This window comes from Gallus gallus, chromosome Z (genome assembly GCF_016699485.2).
Source record: "Gallus gallus isolate bGalGal1 chromosome Z, bGalGal1.mat.broiler.GRCg7b, whole genome shotgun sequence".
Classification (NCBI taxonomy): Eukaryota; Metazoa; Chordata; class Aves; order Galliformes; family Phasianidae; genus Gallus; species Gallus gallus.
The window spans coordinates 8416236-8431277 of record NC_052572.1 but is presented as its reverse complement, the minus strand read 5'-3'; the positions used below and the strand labels follow the sequence as shown (position 1 = coordinate 8431277).

Sequence of the window (15042 nt, the reverse complement as noted above, 5' to 3'; positions counted from 1 at the left end):
CCAGAATCAAGAGAAATGAAGAGTCCAGGAGCCTGTAAATCTCTTCATATAAAGCAACCCGGGCTGTTCCAAGCTGTGAACTCCTCTTTATAAGAGCTGCAAATCTTTCTCTGTAATGCCATCCATCAATCCCAGATCACTTCAAGAAGACCAAAAGGCAGAAGCGGATTTAAGAGAAGTCATGGAACCCTTACGATCCACACAGCAACAGTCAGTAAACTCATCACAACAGTGACTTCTCTGGGGCTTAAAACACAACAGGGAGCTTTGATTTGAAGGAGTTTGAGGGGTGCAGACACGCTTAGTGCCGCTCTGAATGTGCAGGCTCTTGTCCTTGCTTAAAAATGTTTAGCTGCAGTTGGCTGCAAAATCCTGTTATATCTCTTTTCTGCTAATTTAAACAGCCTTCCACTGTTGCAAATCCCTTCCACTTGCAGGTGCTTTTAGGCTGAGATCAAGCCATTGCTTAATTTATTTGCAGGGCCCTGAACAGCTCCATGAAATTATGTTTTCCAGACCTCGGATCAACCTTGTTGTTCCTCCCAGACTCAGTTTGCATTTTTCATCACCTCCACTGAAGTGTCAAACCCAGAGATGCGCACTGCAGCCACCGATGGATTTACTACTGCTGCTCCCAGGCAGCGGTTTCACTCCTGCTCTGAATTACCCCCTGAAAGGCAGCCAGGCTGTGTCTGGCTCTGTGGTTCAGCATCATGTTGGGAGTTCATGCTTTCCTCTACAACCTTCAATCCTCTTTTAGCTCTTCCAGTTCCAGTACGAATTCCCTTCTCCCTCGATTCCCAGCTCCTGGGCTGCAGGAGGCATCAGGGATGCTGTGCTTTCATAGCACAGCTTTTCTCCTTGCACAAGCAGTTGTAATTGAAACTCAAGAGCCTTTTGCTCCCTGGCTCTGCTTTATTACAAACACTAACTGTGCAGCAAACCCCAGCACTTTTTTTTTTAATGGAATGAAAGAAACCAAATTATTAACATCCTGCACTCCCACTGGCTGTCCTGTGGTTTGCCCAGGCCAGATAAAATGAGTGCCTTTGAGTTCCTTTCCCTGGCTTAGCGGGTTCCTTCCAAGCAAATCAGAGTGGGAGACCTTATCCTCCAGTCTCAGCTGCAGTCACACACTCGGTTTCTGGTCATTTTGGTTCTGGTACCTGACTTTTGATACCAACTCAACATCATCACCAGGAAGACGGAGGAGGCAGGCACATAAAAGAGCAGAGACCAAGCAGTGCTCACACCAGTGCTCCTCCTGTGCTCCTGGGACTTCCCCTTTCCTGCAGATTCTGATCCTTGGGATATCACAGCAGTATCAGCAACAAGTGCTGAGACTTCAGCTCTAGCAAAGGCATGGGCTGGAATGCACTCAGCACAGGCTGGTAGAGAGGCAATGCCTTTTATTAGCTGAACTAATATCTAGAAAATAAAGCACAAGCTGTAGGGCACATGCACTTGTCTCTTCTTCCCACGTATGTTTGTCTAATAAAGGATGTTATCTCTGCCTGCCCACAGGTGTTGGCTTACTGACAGTGTTAGACCATCCTGCATGTAACAGCCGCAGCCCATTGGAGAGGCAGCTATCTTCACACAAGCTTGACCTAGGAGGCTTAATCTGAAGCACTTGTCTTGAGGAATATCAAAGGATGGCAGGGGTTGAAAAGCTGAAAATGGCAAATGTGGTAACTATGCTAAAAAAAAGAGAATCTGAGAGCCATCAGCTTAACCTCGCTTTCCAGGAGACATGTGGAACAAGCCAACAATCTGTTTGTAAGTACCTGCAAGGAGATGCACTGCAGCTAACAAGGATTTGTACCAAATAAGTCACACTGAACCAGCCTGATGTAATTTTGCAACAACATAATAGATCCTGTGGACAGGAAAGACACAGATGACATTTATCTCAACTTTAGGAGACGCCACCACCTACTTTGATACACTGATCCTCAGGTAAAGCATAAGATCTAGCTAAGGTGGGTTAAAGATGGCAAAACCTGTCCTAATGGCTGTACCCAGAGCTGCCAGCACAGAGGGCTGCGTTGTGCATAACACACACGGTCCATGGCTACTGGGGATCTGTCCAGCACTCCTGCTGAGCTTGGACACTGGGACAGATGGGAAGGCTGCAGGTGTCCAGGAAGGCAGAATGGGAATTTAAACCACGGCTCATGGGATCCGGTCTGGGGAAAACAGGGGTTTTAGCCCAAGGAGATGAGGAACACCACAGGAAAGAAAGATCTGTGCTGACCAGGATGGGGGTGAGGAGCTCAGACTTCCCTAGATCAGAAGCTGTGGGATTGAAGGCATCTCTCCATCAGGATGCAGGAGTAGGGGAGAGCAGGGGGACTTTGCCCTAAGATGGCCCTGCACGGTCAGCATTAGGCATCCTGCATCACAGAAATAGCCAGTGACTCTAAGGATAGCAGCTTCCCTCTGGGTAAGCTTTTGAGCTGCTGCGATTGCCACTCCTGCAGACAGCAGCACTGCTGCGCAGCCCCTCTTCTCCTTGACTTTGCAAGGAAGGCTCTTCTCTTCCTTTTTGCCATGGGATAAAAATAATCCTCTTGCGTCAGCTCCATCACCATGAACAGCGAAACATTTTATTCATCTGCAATTCCTTCCTTTCTCTCATTTAAACAATTCCCCATTGAGCCCATCAAATTAATTTGAGCAAGGGCCATTATTTGGCCAGCCTGCTAGCGCAGGTGTCTCCTTTTCTTTTCGTTCAGAGGAGGCTGGTGGATGGCATGAGTGTGCTTGGCATGGGCTGGGAGCAGCACAGGCTGATCAGCTCAGCGCGGCGACACGGAGGTTTAGCAAGGACAGAGAGCTCCATAAATCTCTGCATCCAGAGTCAAGCAGGCAAAGTCTGCAAGCAAGGGACATTTTGCAGCCGTGTGTTTGGGATGTGTTTTACAGCCTTACAGGCACACTTGCCCTCTCTGTCTCCCCTGGCAGCTTCAGCACTTTTCAGCCCAGGCTGGCTGTGTGGGGAAGGCTGTGTCAGGCTCTGGCAGCAGTCTGGGAGGAGTTACTGGGATATGCCAAATCTCAAGCTGTTCCTCTGGCCCTTGTAGCCACAATCCTTCCCACTCCAGGCCACGTCAAATTTCCTGACTTTGTTGCTGCAGCAGATGCCAAAGGCTCTCCAAGGAGTGACAACGCACAGGAATAAGATACGCAACATCGCAAGCAACAAAAAGCTTGAAGAAGAGTAAAAGCCCACTTTCTGTGAGCTCTGCACTTGCTTGTGGCATTGCTCAGGTCAGTGGAGCAATGCAAAAAAAAAAAAAAAAACAACTGGGCCAGGCCATGAAGACCCAGGTCCCATTTGTCATCCCTGCCGAGTAAGTCCTGTCCCTTCATCCAGCTTTCTTTCGGTGATGGACAATGCAGGGAGATGGGAAGCCTCATCACCTGCTGGACCTTGCTGGGACAGGGTTCTCCACCAGCACACCCCAACATCAGCTCCTCTGCTGAGGTATGAGTGTGTCAGATGTACTCCCAAAGCACTCAGGAGGGACATATGGAGAAGAGGGGCTGTAGGGAAGCAGATCCATGGTGGCTGAGCATGGAAAGGCTCTGTCCAAGGGCCTGCAGGCAGGCAGCATCCCAAACAGCCTCCTTCACTGGTGCTGCCAAGGGCATGCTTTCAGAGCAGCCTGTTCCCATGGGGCTTCGGCTGGCGTGAGCTCACTCTGCCTTTGTGCTGGGGCTGTCATTCACCTAAAGAAGTGGTGGTTTCTAAGGATCTCCCGGTTTTCTGGAGAGGATTTAAATCATGTGCACAGAAAGGAACACACAGAGGGTAGCTAAAGAAAGAAACAGGGAAGAGAGGCAAGCCAAACTGCCTGAGGGGCTGGGAAGTGCCTCTCCTGCCATCATGCTGAGCTGTGCCCACTTCTCTGCGCCAAACAGCTCTCTGTGAGGTGTGGGAGAAAGCAGAGACTTCGGCTCCGAGGAGCTGTGGAAACTGAACAGACACACTCAGGCAATCTCAAAATGAAAGCTTTCCGAGGATGTAAATCAGGACTCCTTATTCTCATGCATTAGGCATTTCCCAGGGCAGGAAGCGATGGGTTCCTCTGACAGCAGAGGAGCGATGCCCGGGCTGCCAGGAGGACGCCAAAGCACAGACACCATCTGTCCATGAGGAAGTGGATGCAAAGCCTTCACACAAAGCAGTTCTTTTGGCAACATAACTGCGCCAGCGTGGAGAAATGCAAAGAAAGGAGTAAAAAAAAAGGCACCACCAAAACCATCTCACTTGTCCCAGTTCAGATTTCAGTTACTCCCGACTACTCAAAAAATAGCAAATTCAATGGAAAGGCACCAGATTTATTTCAGGAGAGGGACCTTTGCTCAGTGATTGGATTATTACTGATCACAAAAACTAATCCTTCCCCAGAGTCTCCCCAAATGCCTAGCAATGCAGTGAGCAGCCTTGCACCACTTTCAAATGCAGGCCAACCTTTTGTTATGCAGATCTTCAAAGGGGAAACAAGTAAGTCAAAGCCAGTCCCAGCCCATGTGCAGTATCCCCCAGACAGCAACCTCAGCATCTCATAGGATAAGGCTTGCACTTTAGAAATAATTTATAAGTACTATTGAATTTTCCTAAATTGGGACCTTTTCTTGCTCCAATTGACAATGTTACCATTTCACATACTAAACACAGCTTCATCTGGACCGCTGAGGATTGACTTCAGCTTAAAATAACCTGTAAATACGATGATGTCTCTCCACCAACTGCCAAAGGGAGAGGTCACAGAAAGTGGCATTACACAACAAAAACAAGATTGGAGGCAAGTGGCCAGGAACGATAAAAAGAAGAAAACTTCAGTTCTTTGACCTGGGGTTTCAATCCCACAGTTACACAGAGCAGTTTCCTCCTGCCACACACTGCAATGCAAGCCAGCAGTTGTTTCGCTGATCATAAAAATAACTGGTTTAATGAAAGGAGAGTCAAGCCCTTTAGGTCTCCTGATGACTTGTCTGGGTTAGCTCTCCTTGCAGTGCTGTTGTCTAAGGTTGCCACATCTCTGCCCTGGATCCAGAACTCTTTGCATCTGTAGTGTGACACAATCAGACATCTCAATTTGTGCTACAGACCTACCTACTCTCCTGTGCATAGTGGATATGCCCAGGATGTCCAGACAGATATCCAAAGGCTTCAAATTCTGGTCAAGGAGGATGAGAAACTGCTGAAACAGCTCTCCACTGCTGCACAGCCCCATGATATTATCTTCGGCTTGCAGTCCCAAAACAGGAGCTATTCCAGTGGTGGATAGTGGAGAAGGATCCTGGGAGGCTGTGGAGCTCTCCCTACCAATGTGTTTCCCCAGGCAGTGCAGGAGGTGTAGATGAAGGAGCAGGGAGAAAGGGGCGGGGGAGTGTGCTTTTGCCAGCTCATGTCAATATTCCTCTCGGTAGATGTAAATTTACAATTGTGAGTCACAGTTCTGCATAGCAGAATGGCCAGAGGACATAAGCAGTGCTGCACATGCCCTGGCAAGCTGCACACATGGCCTCTTGCTGGCCTCAGTGTGTGCTACGGCCAGCACTATGGGGACTGTCTCAGTCATCCTGCTCCAAGGCAGGCTCAGAGCAACCCATCCCTACAGATGTGCCCCTGGCCTGTTCATAAGGCCCTCCACTGCTGGGTTTCCTTCCAGCACCAAGGTCAATGCTGGAGCATAGCCATCCTCCCAGCTCATCCTTCTCCCCTATATTCTGTCCTCAGCTTTTCTTGCAGCTCAGAGCCCTTGTCTGAAGTACCACCCATACAGAGATCAGGCTGTTGCCTTCCTCTCTGCAGCAGCACTTTGTGTGAGCCCAGCCTGGACGGAAGGTTACAGCACAGGATGCCAGGGAAGGGTGAAAAGCAGGAAAGCACAGGAAACTAGGACTCAGCAGACTGAGTACAAGATGGACTGCATGCTGCTTTAATAAGCCAAACACTGGCTACCCAGGCAGAGGGGAAAGCACGACCACTGTGACTAAGGTACTTCACAGCATTGTTCTCCTGAGGTCTGTAGGGTTTATAGTTGTTCTAACTGAGATAATTTGGATTTGATCTGCAGGGTTAGTTCTGGGAGAAGAATCAGCCTGAGCTCTTATACCCCAGCAGGGAAGGAGCTGAGAAAGAGCCAGGACCTCTCCTCTGCGTGTCAAAGCCCTATTCCAGCCCAGGTGAGTGCAGAAAGCGCAGTGATGCCACTGGGGAAGCACACCACTTGCTGCTGCCCTCCAGACCTGGTCTGCAAACTCCTCTGCCCAGTTATGTATAAACCTCAGTGGGCAAGTGCTGCTTGTAGTTGGTCACCGAGAGTTCTCCTAATCCAAGACACTGATTTAAGGGAGAGCCCTGACTCTCTCCTTGGCAGCAACACAGAGGAACAGTGCACACATTGCTCGTAGTCACAGCACCTGAGTGTTTCACAGCTACCATAGAACTGGGGCATCCCTGCAGCACCCTGAGCCACCAGAAAATGAAGGGTTTAAGGCAGTGAATTCCAGAATTCAAGCAAACTAGTGCTTGCTCACTGCTGAGATGTTGTGCATCACAGCCTAAATCATCTGTCCTTAAATGAACTACGCAGGCACTACAGAGAGCTGTGAAAGGGCAGATGTAGGGTTTCACAAGTCCCTGGATCCACCTCGCAGTGCTCACCTGCTCCCCTAGCACTGCAGAGAGCAGCTATCTGCAACCAGCCCAAATAACAGGGGAAGGACTGAAAGGAAATCAAAAAGCTTTGACAAACCTCAGAGGAAGAAAAGCCATCAAGCTGCAGGTCAGTTTTTATGAGATTCAAGCTTATTTGCATGTGCCTCCTTATCAGGGGGCCAAGCTGCATCCAGAGGCAACAGCGCTGATGCAGGCAAGGCGCGGCAGTGCTCGGTGCTGAATTCCTCCAGCACTGGCTGTGCTCAGTGCTTTTGGGTCACTGCGCAATTAGCCAGCCCTGAAGAGACAGAAGGAAATCCTGCCATCGCTCAAGCTGCACAGAAGTGACTGTGTGAATCTCAATGACGGAGCAGCATTTGCATGAAAACAGCAGGACTGGGAATAGCACCACTAGAAGTACGAAACTCTTGAAACATTTGGAAAGGAAAGGTGAGTGGTTTTCTCTTAAATGGAATGATAACACTTCACAGCTGTTGAAATAATAACACTGGGGACAAAATGTACTTTCTCCAGAGCTACACCACTCACTAGTCCAGCACTGATGTGACCTTGGAGAGTGCATCTAATCTGAGGCTTCTGTAAACACAAACTAGCCCCATGAGCAGATGGGCTGCACGTCCTGGGACAGAAGGAGGGAGTGCAGGTTCCTCTCCCAGTGCTGCTTGGGTTCATCCCCAACAGATGCTGCAACACCCCCTGCAGCGACCAGAAGCAGCATCACTGCAGCCAATATTGGACTCACACGTGTGCCCGCAAGTACAGAGGCTGAAATAATCATCCTAGATAATCCAGCATAAATATCCAAGACAAGCAACAGACCAAGAGGCTGGCTGCCTCCCTGCCTGCAAGCCTGGGCATTGTCCAAGAAATGTCATTTAGCCTCAGCAAATGCTGCTTTACGCCCTTTCTTTGACTTGCTTTCTTGTTTTCTCCCACTCTGCCATGCTCTCCCTACATTTCTGAGAACACTTTGTGTTTCTTTGATTCCCTCCTGGTTGCCTTTGGCCTCGATGGGTTGTAGTAGGCTATTTCAGCAGTGTTTGTTAAAAACAAACCAAAGCCCACAAGCAGCTACATTCCTCTGACTGTGATGACAAAATGCTTTAATTTCTTTTCAGGAATGAAACCCGAAAGGCTTACTAATTAAACAGCTCTGCTAGCAATGCTTCCCTCGGGTGAACTCAACCACCAAGGTCGTTATAAATTAGGAACAATATTTTATTAGTTAAACAACTCTCGCCTAACAACTGCTGTAATATTTAAGGAGCACTTGGAGTCCGAAGGTGGCCTGGATGACAGCAGAGAGCCACTTGTTCTTGGTGCTGCATCTTCAAATGCCGCAAGCACTTCTGCCCCACCTCTGAGCTCTCAGCAGAAGGATCCAAACCTGTTTCACCAAGATTCTCTGCTTGGGCAACAGCGTATCTGTTGTCACGAGCTTTCTGTCCAAGCAGAGATGGATGCTTGTGGAGATGAGTGCTTGGCATGCACAGTGCAGGGCCATGCTGGTGGCAGTTTGAATGCAAACTTCGATTTTGCAATGATGATTGCAAGTTCCTCTCTCTGCATTATGTTTGCTCTTCCTATGAGGTTCGTGCTCAGTCATTTCCCTCCCCAACTGCCACGCTCTCCAGGCTCTTGGAGCTGATATTTAGCAGTTCCCTGATACTTAGTGTGTTCCCAGAGCCTCGTATGATCTAAGGACACAAGTGTGATAGGCACAGAAAGCCTCTACCAGGCTCACAACCCAGGAAACTACAGCTCGCTACCTTGGGGCATGGAGAAGCCCCTGCCCCAGAGACCTCAGCTTGTGGGGAGGGCTCCAGGCCCCAGATTACTGGAGTGAGGATGTAGGATGCTCGCTCTGCTTGGCACAAGACTGTACGCAGTGTGTGCACAGATGTGCCCTCAGCACAGCCTGGTAGGTGGCAGAGTCCCTGTCCCTGGCTTTCTCTCAACATCAAGGGCAACCGCTCCTGTGTGCCACTGAAGGATTTAGGAGGTCAAAGCCCACAGGGAGTTTCAGGCATTTCTGAAGCTGTTACTCTCTGTCTTGGTTAAAGTCACTTCCAAAAATGCTACCTGAGTGCTTTCAAAAAGTTCCCCTGTTGGCTTTTTCTGCCAAGTGCTCATAAACAGCGCTGTGATATTGCTGCTGACAGCAAAACTTGGACTATTAAATAACATTTCTTAAAGATCCCGAAGCGTTTTACAAACATGAGCTAATTAAGCTGCATATCAAACCAGGAAATTATTTTTTGAGCTCTTGAACCTCCCCTTATATCTCAAGGATGTGAACAAAGGAATGAACTAAAGCCTGATGAGAACCCAAGAGTCCTGACTCTCCCCATTTCCAGTAACCCATCACACTACTAACTATCAGGCAAACCAGAACACATTCAGAGCTGCTGAAATTCCACCAGGATGAAGTCAGCCCAGCCTCTCCCACTGAGCCCTATCCTGGAAGCCCAGAGGCAGCTGAGCAGTAGGCAGCACGTGGAGCAGACAGCACGACGTCTATTTTTAGGGAAAGAAAGAGGGTTAGGAATGACATGTGGCTATTAAGAGCTCTCTCTAAAAAGGGTGATTAGTCTGCTAGTCATACCTGTCAAAAGCTGCTATCCCAGCTGTGTGGGATGCTGGCAGAGATGCTTCACAGGCAAACCCCTGTGACATCAAAACAGAGAGGCTGTGGGATGTGGGTGAGCCCATGGCTGTTGTGCCCCATTGACACACTGAGCCCTGCAGGTCTGTCTGCCTGCATGAGACAGCTGGGATGCAAGGGCTCCTTCACATCCTTCTAGACTCTCTGCACTTTTAAGGATATATGGATATTCTGCTCCTGTTAACTCTGGTGACTCCCAAAAAAGAGGAAGAAGTTAAGACATTTTAGAGAGGAAAGCTGACAGCACAGGGTAAGGGTTTAAAAGCACATTGATTTGATCTTCAGAGGGACTGGGATCAATACTGTTAAAGTACATCTGGACCCCCATGGTGAGATGGTGCTTGTGCAACTACAGCTGGAGTTTTGCACTATGCACGTGGAGGCTGACACAGGCACAGCAAGGAGGAGGACAGGATATGCAGTAGATGGTACTGCTTGCTCTGCCAGGGCTTCACTTACCTCCTTCAAATCACCTTTCCACAGCAGCTAAGACTCATCAACATAGGGTTGTGGTCACCATCATCTGGCCACAAAGGATGGGCATGGCAACCCTGCTCACTTGTCCAACTGTGATCCATCACCACCACTCTGCTTCCACCCTGCATGCCATCTGTTTTAATTTCTCTTCACTCTCTGACAAGTGCTGGCTGTAGCCATGGGAGTTGCACACATCATCAGCCATGCCTGAACATTCCTCCTTTTTCTCCACATGTGGAGGAAACATTTAATTCAGTGTTCAGTGTCCCTTCAAATCGAACCAAGAAGTGGAAGATAGATAGCTTAATAACATCAAAGCACCAGAGTCCACTTCCATCCCATTTATACGTTGCTTGGGATATGGTACCTATAGGTTTAAGGACAGCAGTGACTGAGCCACTCGTGAGCTCAGCTTTGTCAACAGCATGCGATTTGCCTCTGTGTGAAGTTTGCAAAGGGAGAGAATTTAAGAGTTAATGACATTTATGCCTGGCCACAAGGAGTGAAGGAAACATTCAGATTTATTCTGACCCATGGCAGAGTATTGCTGGGTGCTCCTCACCCCACAGCTAGGTGCGTGGTGGTGGGCAGACACATTTGTGTCTGTAACCCATCTCCATTGGTAAACCCTCGTGAAACCAGGGCCAGTGGTAGACACAGTGCTCACCCATGTCAGGAAGGACTCGTAAATCAGCTAGGAAGCTTGTCCCCAGTCATACTGGTGGCAGCCCTGAGAGATTGGTTTATCTCAGGCTGTAGTTTTGATGGAAATACGAAAGCATGGAGCTTATGAGACACTCTCCTCCACAGCTCCATTACCTTTAAATAGACTGCCATGCTGTTCAGTTTTCTATGCTCTCTCAACGTAAGGAAGTTTGCATTTCCAGTGGTGTCCAGAAGAAAGGACTTTTTAAATATCAGTCAGAACATTCTGGACTGACACCAGGGTGATCAGTTTCTGGCCAAAGACCTCACCCTACACAGCTGACTGGTAGAATATATAAAATGTTTGGAGGTATATAAATAAAAAATGATCATCCTGAGATATCACTTCCTTGGATCAATTCTAAAAAGCCTGAAACTGAAAAAGCTCTATTAAGCAAGGGACAACTGGCTATGAGAATTACATGGGCTCAGAAATGATGCTGCATTTGCAGCAATACAGTCTGTGGCTGGAGGAAGCCCAGAAAGTCTAATAAAGGAACTGTGTGGGAGATGTTCAGCATCCTGCAAGACTGGCACTCATGGCTGGGTGGGAAAAGGGGCTCTGCCAACTCATACAGGCGTGTACATCTCATTGCTGTCTCTTGGGACTAGGATCCCAAGACTCCTTGCTAAATAAAGAGAGCACTTGCTCATTTACAGGAGGGGTGACACAATGATCAGGGCACAGGGTCTGATGATCCAGAAGAGCAAGAAGACAGGCAGCACGGGCTCTGCAGGAGGGAGCTGATATCACCTCTACTCAAGTTTCCAGGAGTTTTGCCAACAAAACCCAAAGCTCAGAAAATATATAATGTTTGGGAAACCTATGAACCTCTGTAGAGTTTGTAGGTTTGTCTGTAGCACTGTAAGAAAGTGCTTTCTTATCTGCAAGAGAGAACTGCCCTACCACCACTCCCCATTTCCTACCCAGGAGTGGATTAAGCCTTCTTACTCCGACAACAACAGAAGAAGGGATCTGACATCCCAGACATCCCGCTCAAAAGGCTTGGGGTAATCCTAAGCACTCTGCAAGAGAGAGCCACTTTGCCAACCTCACTGCACAGAGTAGAGAGGACGGCGAAGAGAAGAGACCCGCTGTGGTTTGGTCCCTCAGCTGTACCTACCTTGGGCATCTTGCGCAGATTGGGGGAGAGCTTCAGGCAGGTGACCTGGCCTCGCTCATCTCCGATGATGACAACAGGGTACACGGGGTTAAATTGGATATGGGTTATTTTATTTTTCTTCTTGGCCACCACCACCTGGGTGCAGAGAGCTTCATACTTATTAATATTCAGATCAAACACATGGGCCTGGGAAGGAAGAAAAAAAAAGACAACACAGAAGAGATTAGTTGGGCAAGAAGAAGCCTCAGCAGAAGAATTATGCCTGGAGAAATCACAGAAAGAAAAGGTTCTAGGGAAAGGTAACTACAGCACACAATTAGCATCTGACTTCAGAAGCTTCATGTTGTAAGCAAGCCATGTCCAGAAGCTGCCTGCTGCTTCTGAGAGACCATCCCCTTACTGCAGGAACTCACGGGGTAAGGACCCATTCCCTGATGTTGGTGCAAGCTCTTCCCAAGGCTCCAGCTGGACTGGAAACAGCTCAAATCTGGCACTGTTAGCCCTACAGGTCCTAACATCCCTTCCCAGGGCTGCAAGCAATGAGTCAACCAGGTGTGAAAGAAACCACAGTCTGACATAGACTGACTCACAAAGTGGGAAATGCTGTCAGAAATATTGACTACCTTTTATTGCAAACCTTTCTAATATCTCCAGCTTAATAATAACAATTAAGAGTCGGATCAGTAATTAATAGGGAAATATTGTGAACATGGTCAGTATGATTCAGGATATACCTTGGGGTGAAGCACAGGCAAACTTTGTAAAGCACAGGACAGTGTGGGGACAGCAGCCTGCTCCAGACCAGATGCTGTAGATGCTGTGCCAGCACGGCACTCCCATGGCACTTACAGTCAAGGGCTGGGCAAGAAAGAAAGGCAGAGAAGGAGGGAGAGAGACGTGAAGGCAGGATCTCCTCTATCATGGACCCCAGAGCTACGGCACTGATACAGAGCACATCTCTGACTGCATGACAGAGAATGTTTCAGCACGACTCCGATGGGAACAGTGGAACATACTCAAGAGAACGTGTTAACATTGTCTCCCAGTAATTGCAATTAGCTCCTGTCAGGGCTACAGCCTGCAAAGGCTAATAAAACATGATGTTCCTCACCGGTGCTGAAGGACTCTCCAGCGTGCTGGGCTCCCACCTTGAATCCACTGTGTAGACTTCCAGCTTTATTTTTCTTTCCCCTTTATTACCTTCAGAAAAACTAAGGAAGGAAATGTCGTGCTAACAAGAACGGTGGGAATATGGGAGAAATTAGAATTGAACTTTGTGTGCATCTCCTGCCAGCTGTATCTTGTTTACCAGCAGCTAGGAGCCAGATGAGATGTGCTGTTTCAACACTGTGCCATGCTCACAATTTGAACCTAGGAGTTACATGAAATCTGACAGCAGTATCCTATAAAAGCGTTCTCCAAAGAGCATGAAAGACTGTGTATCAAATCATTACGTGTACTTTCTCATCACACACAACCAAGTTGGTGAATTTTATCTGGATCTGTGTTAAGCAAAGAGGTCCCAGGATGCAGGTCCCAGGCAGTCTCAAACACCACTGCATCCTTAGTGCCTGTTTGTGATGTCCTTGCCCCGGGCTGGGGAATCAAGCAAAGACTTTGTAGCTGCAAAAAATATGACAAGGAGGAGCTTCCTCCAAATTGAATTAAAGACCTTTCTGGACAGGGAAGATCTTGGGAAGTGCAAAGGCTTCTCATGTGTTTTAGAGAAATCCACAGCATCTGTAATCTGTAATTCAAGGAGGGGATTCAAAGCATCGGACACAGATAAAAAGCTGCGGTTTGTGAAGACCTTCCCTGTCCCCCATCATCAAGGAAACAGGCTGGGAAAAAATGACTTCAGTTTGATCAAAATTTCAGATGCCAGTACTGAATTCTGAATCTAGACCCGAAAGTTGAGGTTCCACACTCAGGCTAAAGTAATCCCAATTTCCACCTCTAGGCATAAGTTTGTGTCCTGGCTTGCATCCTGCTGTCTTCCTATCTCTGAAAAGAAATAAGCTCTCTTTTAAGTGCATCGGCCCCATATGACCCACACTCACCGAAGGTTTAATTGCTTGCCTTCACAGAATACATATTTATCAATTTAAAGGCATGATTCACTTCTCCCACCAATGACACAAGCTCGGTACTTAGTAACCTGAGAGCCCAGGAAATGTGCATTGCTAGAGCAGCACCAATTAATCCAGATTTAAAACAGGCAGCATGGAATTAATGGCCAGGCTTCATTTCAGCAGCAAGGTCTGTTTTACAGGGCTGTCAAAGTATCACACCTGCACACCACAGCCAGCAGCAAAGGGTAGCGAGGATGGCATGGTCTGAAGGCTCTGTTCTGAAGTGCTGAGCAATGCAAATTACTGTGGGTGAGGCTGTTTTTTCCAAAATGCCACTGACAGCCCAGACATGCAGAATGCCCAGGACAAGAACTCAAAACCATGAGCAGAGTGGAGAAGGTCAAAAGCAAGCAAGTTTATGAATGTTCCTACTATAAAGCTCCTCTTTTATGAGCTTCTAAACAAATGGTCTTGTTTCCTTTTGCCAAGGGAATCATGGAAAAGAACAAACAATTCCAGTTCTTCAGCTGGAAGTATCAGCCTCGTATCGGCTGGCAGACTTTCCAGATGGAGGGGTGGGACACAAGCATTAGGAAGGACTTCAGAGGCTTTGATGACAGGCACAGGGAGGGGGAAATGGGGTCAGACCAACTCAGTTACTGATGCCTTGGGAGTATCCTAAAAATGGTACACACAACACTTGAGGCAGCCTCATGGTGCCATAAAGCAGCAGAGCTGACAGTGATCAGCACTGGCTGCAGATTGGCATGGGGTTTGGGGCAAGGCTTTCTGCCCTAAGAACACAAGACTGAAACCCCACAGCTGTCCTTGAGGTTCTTAGTGCCAGCTGCCATGGTGGCTCAGGGATCCCATGGTGGTCATGGGATTAAGGATATGGAGACAGCTCCAGCTGCATCTCCCATCCCAGAGAGTCACCAGCAGCACACAGCATCTCCCCATCACTCCAGTTGACCTTCACCTCTCCAGAGGTAGATGACCACTGTCCTCCAAAGGCATCCTCTCAGGTTTCACAAGATGAACCCCCTCCTCCTGCAGCCAGACAAGTGCCACTTCACCCTGTGTGTGACTCCAGTGTCAGACCCACAGTGGCAGAGCTGCCCCACACACACAGACACACACACACAGGTGGAAATTGGTCTGATGAGGGCTGATATTTGCATAACTTTCCAACATGGCAGACAAACACATTTACATGCTTTCTGACATACAGCATGTTGCATCATCATGGACTCCTATAGGCTGCTTCTACCCATCCTCACTCAACGCCATAGCAGCACCCAG

General features: G+C 48.2%; 1 protein-coding gene across 3 annotated transcripts in view; it reads right to left on the bottom strand.

Annotated features, from left to right (window-relative positions):
- The window catches only part of DNAI1 (dynein axonemal intermediate chain 1), a 135036-nt gene that overhangs the window by 11198 nt on the left and 108796 nt on the right, over positions 1-15042 (bottom strand). For 2 of the 3 annotated variants that reach the window (XM_003642965.6, XM_015277448.4), the window contains one exon: positions 11669-11854. In XM_003642965.6, coding sequence (XP_003643013.1) covers positions 11669-11854 — 186 coding nt within the window. Of the gene's footprint in view, positions 1-7790; positions 8085-11668; positions 11855-15042 lie in introns of those variants that run through there. The other variant, XM_040656597.2, reaches the window with a different exon arrangement.